Below are 25,814 nucleotides of genomic sequence, written 5' to 3'. Positions count from 1 at the left end.
CAAGTAGAGGCATACTAGTGACACTCTGTTTGTCTATGTGTTCACACATGTACTAAGTTTCCGGCTAATACAATTCTAGCATGAATAATAAACATTTATCATGATATAAGAAAATATAAATAACAACTTTATTATTGCCTCTAGGGCATATTTCCTTCAAATTATGTGGCACAACACAAAGAAAGCATCGCAAAGAAGTACCGTGATAAGGGGATGCTTAAGACGGACGACGAAGTTACTGTAGAGCACAACGCCACTTTCTTGCGTTGGTTCAAAGAGCAAGTTCTTTAAAATCCCCCGGAAGAGGGCAGTTCGGACGGATTGCTCATACACGCCTTAGCCCATGCCCCGCGCCCAAGCTCGCGACCTATCAATCCTACGATATCAATGGGTACACGTTCTACATGGAGGCCAAAGACATGGACAGTGATTACCAGAACTCCGGGGTGACAATTCAATGCGTGACTGACGCCAACGACACAACTGAAAGATTCTACGGAAGGGTCGAAGAGATCTAGGAGCTTGACTATGCTGGAATGCACAATGCGACGATGTTCCGTGTCAAATGGGGCAAGGACGTCGTAAGAGAAAACAAGTATTTCACCACCATGTCTATACCCAACGCGAAGAGCACTCCCGTGAACGTTAACGTCATCGCCAAAAATGAGCCATGGGTACACGCTAAGCACGTGACACAATGCTTCTTCATAACCGACCCGGCCAATCCCAGCCGTGTTGTCGTGAGGAGATCCAGAAGGAGCATCGTTGGAATGGATGGAGTCGCCAACGAGGAAGACTACGACCAATACGGCAACCCGATGAGGGAAGATGACGATGACGATGAAGCATACATGAAAAGAAGAATCAATACTACATTACCTAAGAAAGATCGTAATCCATGGCTCCGGAAAAGTCACAATGAGGGGCTCAATTACTCGGCAACGAACAAGAAAGGGAAGAAGCTCAATGTGAAACGTCCTCGACGCAACTGATCAAAAACCTACATTTATATATATATATATATATATATATGTGTGTGTGTGTGTGTGTGTGTGTGTGTGTGTATCTATTTTGTGTACACACTTAAGTAACCATTATCGGCCAACTGATATGTTACCACCACATGCATGGTTCCGGTGTTATTCGCCAGTGGGGAAGAGGGAGACGCCGTCGTCGGGAGAAAAACAAAAAAACAAAAACAAAAGGAAGAAAGCAGTATAAAAGAAAAAGAAAAGTAAACAGAAAAGAAAAGGAAAATAATAAAAGAAAGGAAAACTAAAAACTAGAAAAGGAAAATAATAAAAAGAAAAGAATAAAAATTGGAACAGTTAGTAGTAGCGCTGGATTGTGAACCAGTGCTATAGCTAATATAGCTATAGTGCTGGGTTCTAAAAAAGCGATACTACTATGTGCCATTAGCAGTAGCACTGCATTACAACCCAGCGCTATAGCTAAGTTAGCTATAGCGCTCGTTCACAATCCAGCGCTACTACTATTTTGAGTTAACCCGTGAGGGCTCAAATTTTGCCAAGTCCGCCAAGTCCCAATTCCCCCACTCTCCCTACCCTCTTCCCCCACTCTGTCGCCGCCGCCGTCGGCCTGCCCGCCCTCACGCCGTCTGTCGCCCTCGACCGCCGGCCGTCGCCCCTGGCCGCCGTCAACCTCGTCGCCGGCCGTCTCCCGAGTCCGCCCTCGACCTCACCGGCGTCTCCCCTGCCCGCCCTCGACCACAACGCCGCCCCCGCCTCTCCCCTGCCCGCGCGCCCTCGACCTCGCCGCCGCCGCCGTCCGCCGCCCTCCACCGGCGCCGCCTGAGCCTGAGCTCCCTCGCCATAAGCCTCTCCTCTCCCTTGCCCTCCTCTCCCTCTCCTCTCCACTTCCCTCCTCTCTCTCTATTTAGGGCTTTTAGGGCAAGTTAGCAAATTTAGCAAAAAAATTAGCAAAGTTATCAACTTTTCTTAGCAAATTAGGGCAGTGGCTGATTAGCAAATAGGTATAAAAATGGTAGCAATTTTTTTAAAAAAAATAGTAGCAAAGTTTAGAAAAACAGTAGCAATTTAAAAAAACAGTAGCAAAAAATTAGGTATAAAAACAGTAGCAAATAAAAAACCAGTAGCAAATTAAAAAAACAGTAGCAAAGTTAGAAAATTTTGAGCAAGTTAGCAAAAACAGTAGAGAGAGAGAGCAAGTTTGTAGCTATTTTTGTCATTTTTGTGCATTTAAGTACAAGCATGCTTTTGCTTGAATGATATATGTCATTGATGTTATATGTTGGTTTTGGAATGTTGGTTGAATGTCAAAAAATATCCAAGTGGCCTATGTTTTGCCGGAATGTTGATTCATTTCCGTTCCGGCAAATTTCAGGCGCTCCATATGTCCACTTTTTTAGCAAAGGTCATGCCGAAAATTTCCGTGATTTTCGGCATGACTTGTGCTAGAAACTAGGACATATGGAGTACCCGGGATTTGCCGGAAGGGGAATGAATCAACATTCCAACCAACATAGGCCCCTTTTCCCTCTTCATTATATCTTTTATTTACAATTGTTGATCAATAGGAAACATGTCTACCGACGCCGAAGTCGTGGGTGGTTCTGCTCGCCTCGAAGACCCCATCGAGGCAGCAAATCACTATTTCGATTACTTGGACGAACACCAGATGGGGTTGCATGGTGGAGGCAGTGGCACCAACCCAGACACCGACGCCGACACTGGCATCGGGACCGACACCACCCCCGAGACCGGCAACGATGCTGTCGTAGCCGGTAAAGCACCGAAGAAGAAGAGGACACGAAGACCAAACGAGCTTGGCAACGGACAAATTGTGGTCACGGAGATGCACCCCAAGAAGTTAGAGCCAACGGCGCCGGAGGATTGATACGTCTCCAACGTATCTATAATTTTTGATTGTTCCATGCTATTATATTATCCATCTTGGATGTTTTATATGCATTATATGCTATTTTATATGACTTTTGGGACTAACCTATTAACCTAGAGCCCAGTGTCAGTTTCTGTTTTTTCCTTGGTTTTGAGTTTTACAGAAAAGGAATACCAAACGGAGTCCAATTGACGTGCCAATTTTTGATGATTTTTTATGAACCAAAAGAAGCCTCCGGAGTAAAAGAGTTGGGCCAGAAGAGTCCCGAGCCATCCATGAGGGTGGAGGGCGCGCCCTACCCCCCTGGGCGCGCCCCCTATCTCATGGACGACTTGGAGACCCCCCTGACGTGAGACCAACGCCAAAAATTCCTATAAATACAGAAACCCCCGAAAAGAAACCTGGACCGGGAGTTCTGCCGCCGCAAGCCTCTGTAGCCGTGAAAAACCAATTGGGACCCTGTTCCGGCACCCTGCCGGAGGGGGAATCCATCACCGGTGGCCATCTTCATCATCCCGTCGCTCTCCATGACGAGGAGGGAGTAGTTCACCCTCGGGGCTGAGGGTATGTACCAGTAGCTATGTGTTTGATCTCTCTCTCTCTCGTGTTCTTGATATGGCACGATCTTGATGTACCGCGAGCTTTGCTATTATAGTTGGATCTTATGATGCTTCTCCCCCTCTATCTTCTTGTAATGGATTGAGTTTTCCCTTCGAAGTTATCTTATCGGATTGAGTCTTTAAGGATTTGAGAACACTTGATGTATGTCTTGCATGTGCTTATCTGTGGTGACAATGGGATATTCACGTGATCTACTTGATGTATGTTTTGGTGATCAACTTGCGGGTTCAGTGACCTTGTGAACTTATGCATAGGGGTTGGCACACGTTTTCGTCTTGACTCTACGGTAGAAACTATGGGGCACTCTTTGAAGTACTTTGTGTTGGTTTGAATAGATGAATCTGAGATTGTGTGATGCATATCGTATAATCATACCCACGGATACTTGAGGTGACATTGGAGTATCTAGGTGACATTAGGGTTTTGGTTGATTTGTGTCTTAAGGTGTTATTCTAGTACGAACTCTAGGATAGATCGAACGGAAAGAATAGCTTCGTGTTATTTTACTATAGACTCTTGAATAGATCGATCAGAAAGGATAACTTTGAGGTGGTTTCGTACCTTCCAATAATCTCTTCGTTTGTTCTCCGCTATTAGTGACTTTGGAGTGACTCTTTGTTGCACGTTGAGGGATTGTTATATAATCCAATTATGTTATCATTGTTGAGAGAACTTGCACTAGTATGAACCCTAGGCCTTGTTTCCTAGCATTGCAATACCGTTTATGCTCACTTTTACCACTTGCTACCTTGCTGTTTTTATATTTTCAGATTACAAATACCCATATCTATCATCCATATTGCACTTGTATGACCATCTCTTCGCCGAACTAGTGCACCTATACAATTTACCATTGTATTGGGTGTGTTGGGGACACAAGAGACTCTTTGTTATTTGGTTGCAGGGTTGTTTGAGAGAGACCATCTTCATCCTACGCCTCCCACGGATTGATAAACCTTAGGTCATCCACTTGAGGGAAATTTACTACTATCCTACAAACCTCCGCACTTGGAGGCCCAACAACGTCTACAAGAAGAAGGTTGTGTAGTAGACATCAAGGATGTGCGCTCTTGCTGGGGCAATCAACTTGGATGCATCCTCAGGGAAACCGCCAACATCAATGACGAGAGGTTGAGGCAGATATCACATATGAAGCACATGCTCCTAAAGAAGTTGCACAATAGGTTCCTGTTCCCCGGCCGGAATGAAGGCAAATATAAAGAGCCGTGGGACGACGTCGCCATGACAAAGATAAACGACAATAACGGAAGAGGACTTTGGGTGAAAAAAGCGGTGCGAAGAATGAACCGTGGTCCAAGATTCATGCTGATAATCCGACAATAACGGAAGAGGACTTTGCAAAATTCAAGGAGAATTGCGGTAAATAAGAAGTCAAGACAAGGTTGGAGAAAATGAAGGCGCTCCAGGCCAGGAACACGCCTCCCCACCGCCTCAGAAGCCGTGGTTACGAGGGGAAGAGGCACGTATGGGCCAAGGAGGATGCCGAATGTGAAAGTCACAGAATCCCAGACCCCTTGGTGGAGTTCACCGACCCGCTAGAGCATGACTGGATCAGGGCCCGGTACAAGTGGTACAAAGTCAAAAAGATCTTTTACATGGACCCGAACACGAGGGAGTTCATGAGACTTCTGGTAATTGTTATATTACCACATTATCATATTAGCTTCCAATCAATTCGACTGCAATTTTTGTCACATTATAAACCATCTACGTTCCTTTTGCAGAAAGAGCAGCACAAAAAGGCAGCCGAAAGCGACGAGTCATCACAGTCGTCGGCGAGGCCCAAGTGGGACACCCCATTCAACCGGGCCCTGAACATACTGAAAAAGGTCCCAGTGGACAAGCCGCCGTCCTATGGACGTGTGCACGGTGTCGGAGATGGCGCCTCGTGGAAGACGTGCTACCACGAGGAGCTAGAGGAAAGAAGGAAGAGACGGTCGGTCGTCACTCAGCAGAGCATCAACGAGAAGGTTGCGATTGCGGTCAATAAGACCAAAGCTGAGACCAAAGAAGAGTTGCTCGGGGCCGTCAATGCAGCGGTCACTGACGCGGTGGTCAACTTGCTTCCGGCACTTTTCGATTTCACGAAGAACAATCCAAATGCACGGCTGGAGGACTTTCCCCTTCCCAGCTTTGTCGGGAGTAATTCGGCGAACACCACAGCACCAGCACCTGCTCAAGCAACCGCAAAAGGTCCCGCTCCTGTTCATAGCAGCCCGACCTCCGTCTCTTGCATGCTCAGTGGGCCTTCATCGCTGGCTGAGCTCGACGCCCTCACAGTAATTACGTGTCATACCCTTTTCACCAGCATGTCTATAGTCTTCCCTTTCAGTTGCCTTTCGGATGTTTGACGTCGCAGACATGTCTCCATCGTAGGCCGACGACACCCCGTGCACCCTACTCTACGACATCAAGGGCCAAAAGGTGGCTGTGGGAAAGGCGACGATCGTGAAGCCGAAGGACCGCATGTTCCACAACCGAGAGATGCCCGATGGCGTCTTCAAGGTTAACGTGGCCAGTGTCTTAGTGGGCTTCGAGGATTTGCCTCCTCCGGTACCAGTCGATCACGACGAGACCCCTAAGATGGTTGGCGCATGCAAGAGCTGGTTCTTGCCTTGGCCGAAGTCTCTTCTTCGTCTCGAGGCACCCAGTATCACGCCAACTCCACCTTCTCAAGAAGGTATGAACACCACCCCACCTACCACATTACCCGCACCTGTCGTGGCGAGTGATAGAGGACGACGCGAGGGAGAGCCTCCATTAGTGCCAGATGATGTAGCCTCCGCTGTTAAAGAAGCAAATGTTGATGATGACATGGAGGATGATGATGATGACCCAGACAAGTATTTCAATACCGCCTATGATGATGGAGGATTGATGGCTCAGGACGACGAAGACTCAGGCTATGAGCGTGGAGATGATGACTTGATGCTGCCTGTTTTGCCGGAGCCGGAACGTCCTAAGGCGGAATGCAAAAAGTCTCTCTTCAAGTGATCCTCGCAGGAGACGCCTCCAGATGCTGCCTGTACCCAGCAACCCCCCGAGGGCCGTCCACTGATTAGCCCGATGACACTGGGGGTGGTGGTTAGGGAAGGTATGGTGGGCTCACTACCGCCACCCACCAAGAAGCAAAGGAGGAGACCGGACAGGAAAGGCCCTAAAGGCGCCAGAGCTGCTTCAAGCAGCCAGCCGCCTCTGAAGCCCCGGGTGGTAGACAAAATACCTGTCCAAGGTGCGAAGCGCTTCCATGTCGCCGGCGAGCCGATCCTACCTGCCAAAGTGCTAGAGCACCTAGTGAACAATGATCTAAGGAGACTGCATGAAGATGTGCTGGCCAGAGAGAAAAGCCTTCTGATCGCAGAAAAACCAGGATACCCGCTTTACGCGGCTTAGGTGCCAGGTGGGAAGTTGTACGTTGAGAGATGCCCCGCGAATAAGTTCATCCTGCGATTTGACTACATCTACGACATGTTCCACATGACCAAGCTGGATTTCCAGTTCATCCGCATGTATGCGCTGTATCTGAACTACTTCATCAGGGTCGAGAACATCAAATATATCTGCGTCGTGGACCCGTTCTATATGCACGAGAGCTTCTTGGCAGTTTGCAAAGAGCACCGTGACTATGCGAGCAAGTACCTCAGCGACTTCATGATCGCTAATAAGGACAAGGAAGCGATTCTCGTGCCTTATCATCCCACGTAAGTCATCCGCACATATCCTTTTGTAAGTGTTAATCATTCCTTTGCAAGCATGGAGGCTAATTTGAGGTGTACTTTGAAGGAAATATGCCCTAGAGGCAATAATAAAGTATTATTTATTTCCTTGTATCATGATAAATGTTTATTATTCATGCTAGAATTGTATTAACCGGAAACATAATACATGTGTGAATACATAGACAAACAGAGTGTCACTAGTATGCCTCTACTTGACTAGCTCGTTAATCAAAGATGGTTATGTTTCCTAGCCATAGACATAAGTTGTCATTTGATTAACGAGGTCACCTCATTAGGAGAATGACGTGATTGACTTGACCCATTCCGTTAGCTTAGCACCCGATCGTTTAGTATGTTGCTATTGCTTTCTTCATGACTTATACATGTTCCTATGACTATGAGATTATGCAACTCCCGTTTACCGGAGGAACACTTTGTGTGCTACCAAACGTCACAACGTAAATGGGTGATTATAAAGGTGCTCTACAGGTGTCTCCAAAGGTACTTGTTGGGTTGGCGTATTTCGAGATTAGGATTTGTCACTCCAATTGTCGGAGAGGTATCTCTGGGCCCACTCGGTAATGCACATCACTATAAGCCTTGCAAGCATTGTGACTAATGAGTTAGTTGCGGGATGATGTGTTACGGAACGAGTAAAGAGACTTGCCGGTAACGAGATTGAACTAGGTATCGAGATACCGACGATCAAATCTCGGGCAAGTAACATACCGGTGACAAAGGGAACAACGTATGTTGTTATGCGGTCTGACCGATAAAGATCTTCGTAGAATATGTGGGAGCCAATATGGGCATCCAGGTCCCGCTATTGGTTATTGACCGGAGACGTGTCTCGGTCATGTCTACATAAGTTTTCGAACCCGTAGGGTCCGCACGCTTAACGTTACGATGACAGTTTTATTGAGTTTTGATGTACCGAAGGAGTTCGGAGTCCCGGATGAGATCGGGGATATGACGAGGAGTCTCGAAATGGTCGAGACGTAAAGATCGATATATTGGACGACTATATTCGGACTTCGGAAAGGTTCCGAGTGATTCGGGTATTTTTCGGAGTACCGGAGAGTTACGGGAATTCGTATTGGGCCTTAATGGGTCATACGGGAAAGGAGAGAAAGGCCTCAAAAGGTGGCCGCACCCCTCCCCATGGTCTGGTCCGAATTGGACTAGGGAAGGGGGGCGCACCCTTCCTTCTTTCTCCTTCCCCCTTCCCTTCTCCTACTCCCACAAGGAAAGGAGGAGTCCTACTCCCGGTGGGAGTAGGACTCCCCCCTATGGCGCGCCTCTCCCCTTGGCCAGCTGCCTCCCCCTTGCTCCTTTATATACGGGGGCAGGGGGGCACCCCAGAGACACAACAATTGATCCTTGAGATCTCTTAGCCGTGTGCGGTGCCCCCCTCCACCATATTACACCTCGATAATACCATTGCGGAGCTTAGGCGAAGCCCTGCGTCGGTGGAACATCATCATCGTCACCACGCCGTCGTGCTGACGAAACTCTCCCTCAACACTCGGCTGGATCGGAGTTCGAGGGACGTCATCGAGCTGAACGTGTGTAGAACTCGGAGGTGCCGTACGTTCGGTACTTGATCGGTCGGATCGTGAAGACGTACGACTACATCAACCGCGTTGTGATAACGCTTCCGCTGTCGGTCTACGAGGGTACGTGGACAACACTCTCCCCTCTCGTTGCTATGCATCACCATGATCTTGTGTGTGCGGAGGAAATTTTTTGAAATTACTACGTTCCCAACAGTGGCATCCGAGCCAGGTTTTATGCGTTGATGCGATGCACGAGTAGAACACAAGTGAGTTGTGGGCGATATAAGTCATACTGCTTACCAGCATGTCATACTTTGGTTCAGCGGTATTGTGGGATGAAGCGGCCCGGACCGACATTACGCGTACGCTTACGCGAGACTGGTTTCACCGTTGCGAGCACTCGTTGCTTAAAGGTGACCGGCGGGTGTCAGTCTCTCTCACTTTAGTTGAACCGAGTGTGGCTACGCCCGGTCCTTGCGAAGGTTAAAACAGCACCAACTTGACAAACTATCGTTGTGGTTTTGATGCGTAGGTAAGAACGGTTCTTGCTAAGCCCGTAGCAGCCACGTAAAATATGCAACAACAAAGTAGAGGACGTCTAACTTGTTTTTGCAGGGCATGTTGTGATGTGATATGGTCAAGACATGATGTGATATAATGTGTTGTATGAGATGATCATGTTTTGTAACCGAGTTATCGGCAACTGGCAGGAGCCATATGGTTGTCGCTTTATTGTAGAGATGCAATCGCCATGTAATAATTTTACTTTATCACTAAGCGGTAGCGATAGTCGTAAAAGCAATAAGTTGGCGAGACGACAATGATGCTACGATGGAGATCAAGGTGTCGCGCCGGTGACGATGGTGATCATGACGGTGCTTCGGAGATGGAGATCACAAGCACGGTGCTTCGGAGATGGAGATCACAAGCACAAGATGATGATGGCCATATCATATCACTTATATTGATTGTATGTGATGTTAATCCTTTATGCATCTTATCTTGCTTTGTTTGACGGTAGCATTATAAGATGATCCTTCACTAAATTATCAAAGTATAAGTGTTCTCCCTGAGTATGCACCGTTGCGAAAGTTCTTCGTGCTGAGACACCACGTGATGATCGGGTGTGATAGGCTCTACGTTCAAATACAACGGGTGCAAAACAATTGCACACGCGGAATACTCAGGTTAAACTTGACGAGCCTAGCATATAACAGATATGGCCTCGGAACACGGAGACCGAAAGGTCGAGCGTGAATCATATAGTAGATATGATCAACATAGTGATGTTCACCATTGAAACTACTCCATCTCACGTGATGATCGGACATGGTTTAGTTGATATGGATCACGTGATCACTTAGAGGATTAGATGGTTGTCTATCTAAGTGGGAGTTCTTAAGTAATATGATTAATTGAACTTAAATTTATCTTGAACTTAGTCCTGATAGTATTTTGCAAATTATGTTATAGATCAATAGCTCGCGTTGTTGCTTCCCTGTGTTTATTTTTGATATGTTCCTAGAGAAAAATTGTGTTGAAAGATGTTAGTAGCAAAGATGCGGATTGGATCCGTGATCTGAGGATTATCCTCATTGCTGCACAGAAAAATTATGTCCTTGATGCACCGCTAGGTGACAGACCTATTGCAGGAGCAGATGCAGACGTTATGAACGTTTGGCTAGCTCAATATGATGACTACTTGATAGTTTAGTGCACCATGCTTAACGGCTTAGAATCGGGACTTCAAAGACGTTTTGAACGTCATGGACCATATGAGATGTTCCAGGAGTTGAAGTTAATATTTCAAGCAAATACCCGAGTTGAGAGATATGAAGTCTCCAACAAGTTCTATAGCTAAAAGATGGAGGAGAATCGCTCAACTAGTGAGCATGTGCTCAGATTGTCTGGGTACTACAATCGCTTGAATCAAGTGGGAGTTTATCTTCCAGATAAAATAGTGATTGACAGAATTCTCTAGTTAGTAGAACTTCGTGATGAACTATAGTATGCAAGGGATGACGAAAGTAATTCCCGAGCTCTTCGTGATGCTGAAATCGACGAAGGTAGAAATCAAGAAAAACATCAAGTGTTGATGGTTGACGAGACCACTAGTTTCAAGAAAAAGGGCAAAGGGAAGAAGGGGAACTTCAAAAAGAATGGCAAGCAAGTTGCTACTCAAGTGAAGAAGCCCAAGTCTGTACCTAAGCCTGAGACTAAGTGCTTCTACTGCAAAGGGACTGGTCACTGGAAGCGGAACTGCCCCAAGTATTTGGTGGATAAGAAGGATGGCAAAGTGAACAAAGGTATATTGGATATACATGTTATTGATGTGTACTTTACTAGTGTTTATAGCAACCCCTCAGTATTTGATACTGGTTCAGTTGCTAAAGAGTAGTAACTCGAAAACGGGAGCTGCAGAATAAACAGAGACTAGTAAAAGGCGAGGTGACGATGTGTGTTGGAAGTAGTTCCAAGATTGATATGATCATCATCGCACACTCCCTATACTTTCGGGATTAGTGTTGAAACTAAATGTTATTTGGTGTTTGCGTTGAGCATGAATATGATTTGATCATGTTTATTGCAATACGGTTATTCATTTAAGTTAGAGAACAATTGTTGTTCTGTTTACATGAATAAAAACCTTTTATGGTCATACACACCAACAAAAATGGTTTGTTGGATCTCGATCGTAGTGATACACATATTCATAATATTGAAGCCAAAAGATGCAAAGTTAATAATGATAGTGCAACTTATTTGTGGCACTGCCGTTTAGGTCATATTGGTGTAAAGCGCATGAAGAAACTCCATACTGATGGGATTTTGGAATCAATTGATTATGAATCACTTGATGCTTGCGAACCATGCCTCATGGGCAAGATGACTAAAACGCCGTTCTCCGGAACTATGGAGAGAGCAACAGATTTGTTGGAAGTCATACATACAGATGTATGTGGTCCAATGAATATTGAGACTCGTGGCGGATATCGTTATTTTCTCACCTTCACAGATGATTTGAGCAGATATGGGTATATCTACTTAATGAAACATAAGTCTGAAACATTTGAAAAGTTCATATAATTTCAGAGTGAAGTGGAAAATCATCGTAACAAGAAAAATAAAGTTCCTACGATCTGATCGTAGAGAAGAGTATTTAAGTTACGAGTTTGGCCTTCAGTTAAAACAATGTGAAATAGTTTCACTACTCACGCCACCTGGAACACCACGGTGTAATGGTGTGTCCGAACGTCGTAATTGTGCTTTATTAGATATGGTGCGATATATGATGTATCTTACCGATCTACCACTATCGTTTTGGGGTTATGCATTAGAGACAGCTGCATTCACGTTAAATAGGGAACCATCAAAATCCGTTGAGACGACGCCTTATGAACTGAGGTTTAGCAAGAAACCAAAGTTGTCGTTTCTTAAAATTTTGGGGTTGCAATGCTTATGTGAAAAAGTTTCATCCTGATAAGCTCAAACCCAAATCGGAGAAATGTGTCTTCATAGGATACCCAAAGGAGACAGTTGGGTACACCTTCTATCACAGATCCGAAGGCAAGACATTCGTTGCTATAAATGGATCCTTTCTAGAGAAGGAGTTTCTCTCGAAAGAAGTGAGTGGGAGGAAAGTAGAACTTGATGAGGTAACTGTACCTGCTCCCTTATTGGAAAGTAGTTCATCACAGAAATCTGTTCCTGTGACTCCTGCACCAATTAGTGAGGAAGTTAATGATGATGATCATGGAACTTCAGATCAAGTTATTACTGAACCTCGTAGGTCAACCAGAGTAAGATCCGCACCAGAGTGGTACGGTAATCCTGTTCTGGAGGTCATGTTATTTGATCATGACGAACCTACGAACTATGAGGAAGCGATGATGAGCCCAGATTCCGGGAAATGGCTTGAAGCCATGAAATCTGAGATAAGATCCATGTATGAATAACAAAGTATGGACTTTGGTTGACTTGCCCGATGATCGGCGAGCCATTGAGATTAATGGATCTTCAAGAGGAAGACAGACGCTGATAGTAGTGTTACTATCTACAAAGCTAGAATTGTCGCAAAAGGTTTTCGACAAGTTCAAGGTGTTGACTACGATGAGAGAGTTTCTCACTCGTATCTATACTTAAAGTTTGTCTGAATCATGTTAGCAATTGCCGCATTTTATGAAATCTGGCAAATGGATAAACAAGACTACATTCCTTAATGGATTTATTAAAGAAGAGTTGTATATGATGCAACCAGGAGATTTTGTCAATCCTAAAAGTGCTAACAAAATATGCAAGCTCCAGCGATCCATCTATGGACTGGTGCAAGCATCTCGGAGTTGGAATATACACTTTGATAAGTTGATCAAAGGATATAGAGTTATACAGACTTGCGGTGAAGCCTGTATTTACAAGAAAGTGAGTGGGAGCACTACAACATTTCTGATAAGTATATGTGAAAGACATATTGTTGATCGGAAATAATGTAGAATTATTCTGCAAAGCATAAAGGAGTGTTTGAAAGGAGTTTTTTCAAAGAAAGACCTCGGTGAAGCTGCTTACATATTGAGCATCAAGATCTATAGAGATAGATCAAGACGCTTGATAAGTTTTTTCAATGAGTACATACCTTAACAAGATTTTGAAGTAGTTCAAAATAGAACAGTCAAAGAAAGAGTTCTTGCCTGTGTTACAAGGTGTGAAATTGAGTAAGACTTAAAGCCCGACCACGGCAGAAGATAGAAAGAGAATGAAAGTCATTCCCTATGCCTTGGCCATAGGTTCTATAAAGTATGCCATGCTGTGTACCAGATCTATTGTATACCCTACACTGATGTTGGCAAGGGAGTACAATAGTGATCTAGGAGTAGATCACTGGACAGCGGTCAAAATTATCCTTAGTGGAATAAGGATATGTTTCTCGATTATGGAAGTGACAAAAGGTTCGTCGTAAAGGGTTACGTCGATGCAATTTTTGACACTAAATCTAGATCTAAGTCTCGGTCTAGATACATATTGAAAGTGGGAGCAATTAGCTAGAGTAGCTCCGTGCAGAGCATTGCAGACATAGAAATTTGCAAAATACTTACGGATCTGAATGTGACAGACCCGTTGACTAAAATTATCTCACAATCAAAACATGATCACACCTTAGTACTCTTTGGGTGTTACTCACATAGCGATGTGAACTAGATTATTGACTCTAGTAAACCCTTTGAGTGTTGGTCACATAGAGATGTGAACTATGGGTGTTAATCACATGGTGATGTGAATTATTGATGTTAAATCACATGGCGATGTGAACTAGATTATTGACTCTAGTGCAAGTGGGAGACTGAAGAAAATATGCCCTAGAGGCAATAATAAAGTATTATTTATTTCCTTGTATCATGATAAATGTTTATTATTCATGCTAGAATTGTATTAACCGGAAACATAATACATGTGTGAATACATAGACAAACAGAGTGTCACTAGTATGCCTCTACTTGACTAGCTCGTTAATCAAAGATGGTTATGTTTCCTAGCCATAGACATAAGTTGTCATTTGATTAACGAGGTCACCTCATTAGGAGAATGACGTGATTGACTTGACCCATTCCGTTAGCTTAGCACCCGATCGTTTAGTATGTTGCTATTGCTTTCTTCATGACTTATACATGTTCCTATGACTATGAGATTATGCAACTCCCGTTTACCGGAGGAACACTTTGTGTGCTACCAAACGTCACAACGTAAATGGGTGATTATAAAGGTGCTCTACAGGTGTCTCCAAAGGTACTTGTTGGGTTGGCGTATTTCGAGATTAGGATTTGTCACTCCAATTGTCGGAGAGGTATCTCTGGGCCCACTCGGTAATGCACATCACTATAAGCCTTGCAAGCATTGTGACTAATGAGTTAGTTGCGGGATGATGTGTTACGGAACGAGTAAAGAGACTTGCCGGTAACGAGATTGAACTAGGTATCGAGATACCGACGATCAAATCTCGGGCAAGTAACATACCGGTGACAAAGGGAACAACGTATGTTGTTATGCGGTCTGACCGATAAAGATCTTCGTAGAATATGTGGGAGCCAATATGGGCATCCAGGTCCCGCTATTGGTTATTGACCGGAGACGTGTCTCGGTCATGTCTACATAAGTTTTCGAACCCGTAGGGTCCGCACGCTTAACGTTACGATGACAGTTTTATTGAGTTTTGATGTACCGAAGGAGTTCGGAGTCCCGGATGAGATCGGGGATATGACGAGGAGTCTCGAAATGGTCGAGACGTAAAGATCGATATATTGGACGACTATATTCGGACTTCGGAAAGGTTCCGAGTGATTCGGGTATTTTTCGGAGTACCGGAGAGTTACGGGAATTCGTATTGGGCCTTAATGGGCCATACGGGAAAGGAGAGAAAGGCCTCAAAAGGTGGCCGCACCCCTCCCCATGGTCTGGTCCGAATTGGACTAGGGAAGGGGGGCGCACCCTTCCTTCTTTCTCCTTCCCCCTTCCCTTCTCCTACGCCCACAAGGAAAGGAGGAGTCCTATTCCCGGTGGGAGTAGGACTCCCCCCTATGGCACGCCTCTCCCCTTGGCCGGCTGCCTCCCCCTTGCTCCTTTATATACGGGGGCAGGGGGGCACCCCAGAGACACAACAATTGATCCTTGAGATCTCTTAGCCGTGTGCGGTGCCCCCCTCCACCATATTACACCTCGATAATACCGTTGCGCAGCTTAGGCAAAGCCCTGCGTCGGTGGAACATCATCATCGTCACCACGCCGTCGTGCTGACGAAACTCTCCCTCAACACTCGGCTGGATCGGAGTTCGAGGGACGTCATCGAGCTGAACGTGTGTAGAACTCGGAGGTGCCGTACGTTCGGTACTTGATCGGTCGGATCGTGAAGACGTACGACTACATCAACCGCGTTGTGATAACGCTTCCGCTGTCGGTCTACGAGGGTACGTGGACAACACTCTCCCCTCTCGTTGCTATGCATCACCATGATCTTGCGTGTGCGTAGGAAACTTTTTGAAATTACTACGTTCCCAACATACTTAATTTGCGCAGCGGGGGGGGGGGGGGGGGGGGTCGTCCTCATCGTTCTGTACCCGGAATACTCCCATGCTATGTACTTGGACTCATCGAAGAACCTCAGGAAAAAGGATTACAAGCACATAAAGAGTGTTCTCGATAGTGCCATGTTAACCTTCAGCCTGTCTGGTGGATATATCAAGGTGAACAAGTACAGGAATCGCGGGCTGGCTTTCAGTCATAAGACCGACTTCTGCTGCATCCAGCAACCGCACACCAGTATGGCTGATGGATTCTACCTCATGCATCACCTGCTCGAGTACAAAAGGGATAATCAACGCCTTCGCATGTCACCTACTACCAACGATGCCGAGATTGTCAGCTGGGCCACAAGCATAGGAAAGACACCGGATCATCGAATCAGAGCTGAGTTTTATCACGTACAGTGTGAACTTGCCAAGTGATCATGAAGCGGGTCCTCGAACCAACAGGGATGTTCTACCATGGGCCAATCACGCGGGAAGATGTTTGAGCACTGCTACTCGCTCAGCGTCTGGACCTGAAGCCTTTCAAGAAGCTCGGTTGCTTCCTCCCTGACTATGAAGATTGGACCGCCGACATGGAGGACTGATTGTTGATGACAATGTGTCACTACTGTCTTTTTCTATGGCAAAACTTTGAATTTATGCACGGCGAAACTATGTGATGTAACTAAACCGTGGTCCTGAACTAGCGTAGATTGCTCTAGTTAATTAGTTTGGGTATGAGGAACTTCGTCATTTATGTTTACTATTGGTTGCTTGTATTTTGCTAATTATGCCTCTTTGTTTTCTTAAGTACATTATGTTGCATATTATCGTTCAATTCATCAACTCACGATGCAGGTACATAGATCAGAGATGGCGAAGGGCTACTACGCCGTGTACGCTGGGAGGGTTCCAGGAGTCTACGACCATTGGCCAGCCGCTCAGCCCAGGTGCACAGGTACCCGGGTGCTAGCCACAGTGGGTTCGACAGCAGAGCCAAAGAGGAAAGTAGTTACTTGAAGTGGACACTCCAGCATGAGCAGGGGCGGGACCGCCGGTACTACATAGTCGCGCTCTTGCTCATGTTGATCGCTCTTCTCTTCTACATCATGGTTTAGATAGAGATGATGAAACTTGTGTGTGTGCTATGACCATGCAGTTGCACTTATTCGAGACATGACATGATCGCACTTGTATATCGCTATTTTCGAGATGTGATGATATTTTTGTTGAATGATGATGATGATGGTATGACGAGACTACTGTATGTCTATGATATGATGAGAACAGTGTATGTTTAGTATGATCTGATGAAACTTTTGTATAGAGCCTGTATAAATACAACACAAATACGTAAAGGGGTGCGAATCGGCGAAAGCAGGAACATTAGCAGTAGCGCTGGAAAGCACCTAGCAGTAGCGCTGGCTTAGCAGCAGCGCTTCCTGTGAACAAGCGCTACAGATAGGTATCAGTAGCGCTGGTCCAGGAAGCGCTACTGCTAACAATACTTACCAGTAGCGCTGCCCGTAACAGCGCTACTGCTACAACTTAGCTGTAGCACGGTAGCAGTAGCGCTGGACCCAGTGCTACTGCTATGCATATTTCAAGCGCTACTACTAGGGTTTTCCCACCCTAGTAGTGCCTTCTTACTTCCTTGCCAATTGCCACGGGCGAGGTTGTCTTAGTTAGCACAACTTTCTTCCGTAGATACCACATAAAGATTTAAACTTGTAGGGGAATCTTTGACTTTTAAATTTTCTTGTTATTATTCACCGCAACCTTTAAATGCGTGACCGCACGATACATAGAGTCGGCTATAAAGGACCCAGATGTAGTGAGATTCCAGTGAAAAACATCCGTCCTTGTGTCAGGCTAATCGAATCCAATCGGGATAAAGGATTTTTCCGTCACAAAAGCCGGTGGGCAATCAAATTCTGCCCGAAAGAAATATCTGACAGGGAAGAACTGAGCGCATGCGCAATAGTATCGTTCTAATCACGAGCAATGCGGTACAAAGCTGGATATGTTCTCGAAGGCTGGCATTGCATAGCCATTTGTCCTACCAGAAATGAATCTCTGACCCATCTTTCATCGCGAAGGATCCAAAGCGAAAAAGACATTTCTTTGTCGCCATTAGTCCAACCAAAAAGTGTGAGTCATCAAGTTTTTAATAGGCCCGAGACACACCTTTTTGGCCTACATACTAATTGCCCAACATGGTTTGCCATACACCATTCTCATTATGTAGTCTGAAAACCCATTACTAAGTAAGGCATCATTCTTATGTTACACAGATCCAATGACACACACTTATCTTGTTTTTAACACAGTACAATCGCAGGTTCTCTCACATACATACATACACTCGCCCGTATGAACGCACACATACACACCCTACTCTATGAGCACCTCTGAGGAATTGAGTCGGCACAATATTTTGAGATTGAAGAAGTCATCACAGGTGTCTCGTAGTCGACGGGAACTTTTACTCTCACTGAACAAACAACATCGAAAAGTCTGAAATAAATTCAAAAAAAAATCAAGGATCAGTGTCGAGTTTAAGACTTGAACTCCTTCAGTTCATGTAGCCATAGTCACTCACGGCTATAGTGGTAGTAGCAAGATCGAAATTGTGTGATTGGCTCAATCACAAACTGTCAAGAAGAAATATCAAGATACACTTTTATCGGGCAAAGAACTCTACTGAGGAAATGACCGCTCACTGAAGACCAATCAGCGACCATTCTAGATGAAAGGACACAAGCCTAAAAGTTGAGTGCGGATCCATTTATCTTGGATTCCTATCTTTAGAAATAAAGAGTTGCATATCTTCAGAAATGCTACTATAGTAACCCTGTGGATGACTAGTTCCATCACGAAGAATCTAACCATTTTTTTAGAAAAGAAGAATTACCCCCGGCCTCTGCATCAGAATGCGGAATCTAACCATTTGAGCTACGCTTAGTTCGTAGCTTATCGTATCCTTTTAGTTGAGCATATATATACACGCCCACACTTCATACGCTTAAGAGTAGATAAAAATCAAAGCATAACTATATGGTGACCGAGTAAGGGGCGATGATGGACTCTGCTTCCACAGAGAGACCCGATATACATCTTATTCAAATGTCCACATAAACATCACACACGGTGGAGGTGGAGGTGGACGGATGGGAAACGACGATTTACAACAGAGAGGCACACTACACATCGATCACAAACACAACCGACTCGCGACAAGACATAAGTAGACGCCGTAGACTGGTGGCATTCTTCATCTTGAACTGGAAGCTGACATTGACGACCATGGATACATCGTCGGTGGCCGCATGGATGCTCTAGCGAGTCATCCCCGCGTGCGTCGGCGGCGCCGTCGTCTTCCCCATCTTCTCCATGTTGGCCTGCCATCCTGCACCAACGGACAACAACATCAACGCTGGTCAAGAGTCAAGACGCCTCCACGCGCAGCCGGCCATTGATGCATCCTAAAACTGCCAGCAACTCCTCCGTAACAAGTGATGTACGCAGTGATGGAGGTTCGCTGAGGACTAATTGGTAGAGGCCGCGTACGTACCGAGGGCCATGTCGAAGCCGCGGGTCTTGAGCTCGCGGTACTCCTGGCAGAGGGCGCAGGCCTCGCAGAACCAGTGGACGCAGCAGTCGCCGCAGGGCGTCTCCTTGAGCCGGTACTGCTCACGCAGCCTGGAGCGGTAGCCGCAGGAGTAGAGGCAGCCCATCCCCGTCACCGACGCCAGCGCGGCGTACACCGTCCCGCTCGCACAGCAAGCTGGGCAGAGCTCGTTCGTCCGTTCGTTCGTGCCATCGTTAGTTCTTGGTTCACCGGACAATAGATAGATCGTTTGATCGTTGTGTAGACAAGAAAAATCAACTCACATGTGGCGCCCATGTCGACGATCTCGGCGATCCTCCCGAAGACGACGCACGGGCAGAAGAACGTCAGGCAGCCTGCAGCACGCACACACACGCTCGGTCATCACAAGTTCACTCACAACCAGGGTCCAGGGCATGCATGCATTGCATGCTTCTATCTGGGGAATTAATGAGCTTACAGCCGCCGACGTCGTCGAAGCAGCCGCAGAGGCCGCTGGACCACGAAGCGTTGTTGAGGCTGGCCATGGGGATGCCGGGGGCGCTGCGACCGAGACTTGAGGTTGCAGGAGTAGGGCTATCAGAAAGAAAGAAGATCGCCGGACTTGTGTGTGTGCATGAGCGGCCGTGTGCGTATTTAACGTCGACGGAGCAGGGTTCCTTCGGCCCGACTTCACCCGGCCTCCATGTGGGCCTCGCGACAGTTAAACGTCGGCTGTCACCAGCCCAGCGCTAGTGTGTCCAAGGTTGTATGTGCCGTCATGCATGGATGAAAACCAAGCGGAAGCCGCCCCTTTCAGAAAATTGTTGCCAAAATAGAAATGGAAACTACAAAGTGAAAGTGGAAACTGGCTGTTTGCATCGCATGACGCGGAGGACGGGGTACTCCCTCATTTTTTTTTTCAAAAATAAACAGTTTTGCTAGAACTCATCTAGATGAGATTTAATTTGGTCTCATTCACCTTTTATAGTCATTGGATGTGATGCTATAAGATGCGTGTGTGCTGACGTGGGTTGTATTCGTTTTTGTTTTTCAGGTAAATGAGACCAAATTAATTCTCATCTAGATGAGTCCTAGGTACTCCCAAAAATAAAACATGAAAATGGAAACAGAAAAAATGTCGTAAAAAACCAAATAACTGGTACTCCCTCCGTTCCTTTATATAAGATGTATTTGCTTTTTGATAAAACTCCAGGATGTAAGGTGCATCTCTTCTAATTCATCGTATTTCCCTTGTTAGCCCTCCAGAAAAAAAGAAAGTATCTCTCTCCTGATTGTCTGTATCTCTCCTTGTAGCAAAAGAAGGAAAGTATCTCTCTGTCGATTGCATGTATCTCTTACTTTTCTAGACTAACTGATTTACTTGCCACTAACCAACAAATTTCTCAAGGGTAATTTCGGCGTAACATGTATGTGCCTTGGTCATCATGCTGAAAATAATACATCTTATATATAAAGGAACAGAGGGAGTACTTCTTTGTTTTGTTCTTCTTTTTATATATAGCTCAGCATTCATGCCGAATGGGCTGAATAACTATTTCTGATGAAACGCGGGTACACTTTTGAAAGCTTTTGGAAGCGCAAATCACAAGAAAAGCATACCAATGGCGTGGCTAAGAGCTTCACTAATCTAGTCACACGGCAACCTTGACCGCTATATTATCTAGTAATCCATCACACGGCAACCTAGCTTGACCGCGTTTCTTTTAAACCAAAACGACTCGTACTGGCTCGAACACTGCCAAACACCAGGCTGCAGAAAGCTACCTGATTACAACTGGGATACAAGATCATTTCCAACAGTACGAGAGCGAGAGTCCCGTGACTACTGATTGCCGTCGTCAGATAATTTTGCAGTTAAGCTAGGAGTCGTGAGGTCATGGCCGATCGATCTCATCGATGGCCTCGCTGTTGCGTGGACGGACGCCCTTCGTCGTTATTGGCTGTGTATATGTAGGCTTGCATCCGGCCGGCGGAGCACCTAGCTTTCTCCACTACATGCAGCGAGTCCAGCGACGAGAGTCTGAAGGCAAGTGCATACGCGTCAACATCAAAATCTCTGGCATGTGTGGTCAGCTATCTCAAGTTGAGTTGAGCATTTGTTGATGAAGTTCTCTTATCCTGCCATGCAAGGGTGGCGCGGATTCGCAGTTATTTTTTTTTTGAAAAACAATACTTTATTTATGCATCTGTGAGAACTAACTGTCATATGTATAATAAAAGAGACCACCTCAACCGGAGGTTTTTTCAGAATCACCTCAACCGGAGGTGACTTGGCCAACGTTCGGTTTGGCACTTTTTCTTTTGACGCAAGTTCCTTTTAGGCTAAAACATGCTTACTCTTTATTTTGCTCAATGTTGTTTAGAGGAATACAATTGATAGCAGGTTGCATAAACCACAAAATGACGGAGACAAGCTTGGTTTGGCACTTCTGTTTGACTATATGGTGGCCCGGGCCATAAACCAGCACCGGGCTAGGCGCTGGTTGTTCTTCGATCCTGCTGGAGGGGGGTGGTGTGGTATGAATTTTTTTGTTTTGTTTTTTAGTATCGGTTTTCAAAAGCTTTTGTGTCTGATTTCAATGGTTATCTTTCGGGTTTTGGTGTATTGCCTTTTTTATCGGTTTCTTTTTTTAACACATGTCTATTTTTTCATACATATTGTACATTCTTCTGTACATCAGGAATTTTCCGTAAGGGCGAAACGTTTTTTAAATACATGAAAACATTTTTTTCAAATATAATTTTGATGGTTATATTTTTCTTACACATTGTGCATTTTACTATGCATCCGAAACATTTTCATACATGGTTATATTTTTAAAACACATAATTAACCTTTTCATAAATACATGTTTTTGAATAAGTGTTAAACATTTTTCAAATACATGATCATTTTTTGAAGTATCTGAAACAGTTCTTTATCTAGTATAAGCATTATTTAAAATTGCCATAGATGCATTTTTTAATGCGTCATTTTTATAAATGTAAAGTGCTTTTTTTTCTAATTGTATGAAATATTTAGTAATTACATGTATTTTCTTATATCAGACTTTTTTTAATCTCGCATCCATTATTTTGAAACACAGAACATTTTTTAATGCTACGACATTTTTCAAAATTATGGTAACATTTGTTTTCTACATTGCGTAAACATTTTTCAAAATTATGGTTACATTTTTTTTACATTGTGTTAATATTTTCAAAGTCCGGTTTATTTCATAAAAAATTAAGTTTGAATACTTGATTTAGAATATTTTTTGAATATGAACATAAGAAAAAGAACAAAAAACAAACAAATGAGAATAAGAGAAGACAACGAACTTACCTGGAGGAAGGTACTCGGCCCAGCCAATTAGTAGCGACGCTGAGGCGAGACCAGCTTCTGTCTCCACAAAGCAGGACAAAGCCGCTCCCCTCCTCTACTGCATGTGGGTCACGCGATAGCTACAATTTGCGCACTCAACCAGCGAGCCAGAGCTAAGATGCCCGGCCGACTGTTGGTGCGCGGCCGAAAAAGCAAATCGTTGAGCATTTTTATCTAATTGAGTTTCTAGTTGTTTTTATTTGGCTGGTATTCTACTAAAATATTTATATATTTTTTAAAAATAGTATTTTCCAGAAACAATGTGAACTTTACTTTTTTTTACAAAATTAGTGAATATTGAATTCCAGACATGGTCACGGAAATGTTTGTGAATTCAATTTTCTTGGCTATTTAAAAAATGTCCATGCATTTTAAATGGTTTGAAATTAAAAAAACTTATCTTGAATTTAATAGTTATTCATGCTTTTTGGAAAATATTCAGGAATTTGAGCAAATATTATTGAAATAAATAACTGTTCACAAATGTCAAATATGTTATGAATTTAAAAATCCATGAATTCAAAAAGTGGTCACGGAAATGTTTGTGATTTCCAAAAAAAATCTCTAAATGAACAAGGTTCGTGAATTCAAAGTTTTTTTGGATTCAAAAATCGGCCGCGAAAATGTTTGTGGATTCTATTGTTTCGCAGATCTGAAAAATGTCCATGAATTTTAAATGGTTTGCAAATGAAAATGTTCATGAACTCAAAAAATATTCGGAATTTTTTAAATGTTCCAGGAATGTCAAATATATTCACGAAATCCAACGACCACAATTTTAAATATTTTCTGAATATATGAAAATTCTCTAATTCAAATAATATTAGTGCATAAGAACAAAATTCATGAAAGAATAACAATTTTGAAAAATGTTCATGAATTGGACAATGTTCATGTGTTCAATTTTTTTTGAATTTGAATAATATTTGTGGCTTTGATTTTTTTCCAGATGATTGTGAGATAAAAATGTCCAAGAATCCAAAAAAATCATGAATTCAAAACATCTATGTGATATTAAAAAATTCAAAAATTTATACAATGTTTGTGAATTCACAACAAGGTTGTGAGTTTGAATAATGCACTAATTTCAATTATGTTCGTGAATTTGAAAATGTGGGCCGCATTGAAAAGCTAATTAAAAAATAAGAAAATGAAAAAATCAATAAGAAAACTGATTAGATAGGAACATAGAAAAAATAAATGAAAACCCAGAAAAAAACAATATGGAAACTGGTTAAAAAGATTAAAAAAGAAAAGGAAAAAATCAAAGCAAAAAAGAAAAGAAAAAACTTAGAAAAAAGGTAAACCGGTCTCGAAAGGTTCCCAGAAGAGGTACTCACCGCCCGTTTACTTGGGCCAGCCCAATATCCGTGCGTAGCAACCATAGGGGTTACCCGTTTTCACACTAAGTAGGGACCTACGTAGGAAATAGGAATGACTAAAATTCGCGGTGGCACTTAAGTGCGGAAGCTCGCATGCATGCGGCCACACATTTGCTTCAAGATTGGTGAAGTTGTTTTGATTTAAGTCTTTTGATTAATGTAGAGGGGTTCACGCATGCAGTTTGGCAGAGTTGCAAGCTGCACCCACCCCACCTCTCATGCGTTTTTATTTCATCTCCAAATTTGGATGTATTATATATTTTAAACCAAAACTTCAAATTAAGTTCCATTTGCATATTAGTGTTTGTTGCGATGAGAACTTTTGGACAAGACAAATCTTGATACATTTTGACAACTTTAATTTTTTATCGAGATTCAAATATTAAACTTGACAGTCTTTGCCAAGTTTTATTAAGTTTCGTTTGCTTTTAGGGGTTTAGAGGTTTGAGTTTCATGTTTAGCGCTTAGGAATTTGGTTTAGGGTTTATGACATAGGATTTAGTGTTTAAGTTTTACTTTTCAGACATGCTGAATTTATCATTTGTTCTTATCAAGTTTCAGCAGTTATAACTTGCAGGGGCGGAGCCAGGATTTGAGCTTGGGGCAGACGAAGCGGACAATGGCAACATATGTCACAAGAGATGTAGGCTAACACGTGAATATACAATAATGTTTGCTGTAAGTTTTAGCTTATTCGGGATTTTTACTCGTGCCACAATATTTCGATTGGGAGTTTGCAAAGCGAACGATCAAGATGTGTCCACAAGTAGATTGCATTTTCGATAGTGGAGCGATGCTTGATTGTTTTCTTTTTGTTCCTTTTTAAATAAAAATCTCTTTATTCTTGAAGCCTAACAATTTCAAATATTAGACTTCCCACCAATATTTTAGATTTTATCTTCTGTGATTCTATGTTAGTGAGTGTATACACGCACACAGCCTAGACAGAAAGTTCCTAACAAATACTTTGATCTATATCTGACAAACATACTAGGGAGTAGGAACGCTTCCAACTTAATTACATGTTATATGGAGCCTATTCTCTTCCCGATCTAGCTACCAGAAGCCATCCCCATCGCCATGTCTTCCAGCTCGTCACCGGTCGTCCTCAACCTCGGACCTCCACCAGCCGAAAAGCTCACCAAGGGGAACTACCTTTTGTGGAAGGCCAAGGTCATGCCCGGCCTACGAGGAGCGCAGGTCATGGGGCTCCTGGATGGAACAGACACGGCTCCCCCAGCCAAGGTGGAGCAGTAGAAGTCGGACAAGACCATGGAAGTGGTACCCAATCCACTTTATGCGCCATGGCTATCAAAAGACCAACATGTCCTCAGCTACCTGATGAACTCCCTCTCCAAAGAAGTCATCGCGCAGTTCATCGGTAAGGAAAATACCTTTGATCTGTGGACCGACATCACCACTGTTTGCATCGGTCCCAATCCCGCATCATGAACTTGAGGATCGCCATCACCACGAAGAAGAAGGGAAGCATGTCCAGCACTGCGTACATCTCCAAGATGAAGAGCCTCGGGGATGAACTCGCGGCTGCAGGGCCCGGTCTCCAATCCTGAGATGGTGGACTATGTGCTCGCCAGATTGGATCGCG

At 44.1% G+C, this 25,814-nt stretch overlaps 1 protein-coding gene across 1 annotated transcript; it reads right to left on the bottom strand.

The window, feature by feature from the left end:
- Positions 1 to 18,941: 18,941 nt before the first annotated feature.
- On the bottom strand, positions 18,942 to 20,043 carry LOC109747743 (cell number regulator 2-like). The gene is made up of 4 exons (XM_020306777.4): positions 19,920 to 20,043; positions 19,744 to 19,815; positions 19,424 to 19,636; positions 18,942 to 19,258 (listed from the first exon to the last, which is right to left on the bottom strand). Exons 1-4 carry the CDS (start codon positions 19,984 to 19,986, stop codon positions 19,188 to 19,190), a joined length of 423 nt encoding a protein of 140 aa, XP_020162366.1. The 5' UTR covers positions 19,987 to 20,043; the 3' UTR covers positions 18,942 to 19,187.
- Between the last annotated feature and the right edge of the window lie 5,771 nt (positions 20,044 to 25,814).

This window comes from Aegilops tauschii, chromosome 5 (assembly GCF_002575655.3).
Source record: "Aegilops tauschii subsp. strangulata cultivar AL8/78 chromosome 5, Aet v6.0, whole genome shotgun sequence".
In the NCBI taxonomy this organism is placed as follows: Eukaryota; Viridiplantae; Streptophyta; class Magnoliopsida; order Poales; family Poaceae; genus Aegilops; species Aegilops tauschii.
This window is presented reverse-complemented; position numbering and strand designations above follow the sequence as displayed.

Coding starts and splice junctions, on each gene's coding strand:
- LOC109747743 (XM_020306777.4), bottom strand. CDS start 19,986: ATGGCCAGCCTCAACAACGCTTCGTGGTCCAGCGGCCTCTGCGGCTGC. Junction 19,816..19,919: donor CTTCGACGACGTCGGCGGCT/GTAAGCTCATTA, acceptor TGCGTGCTGCAG/GCTGCCTGACGTTCTTCTGC. Junction 19,637..19,743: donor CGTCGACATGGGCGCCACAT/GTGAGTTGATTT, acceptor AGCTCTGCCCAG/CTTGCTGTGCGAGCGGGACG.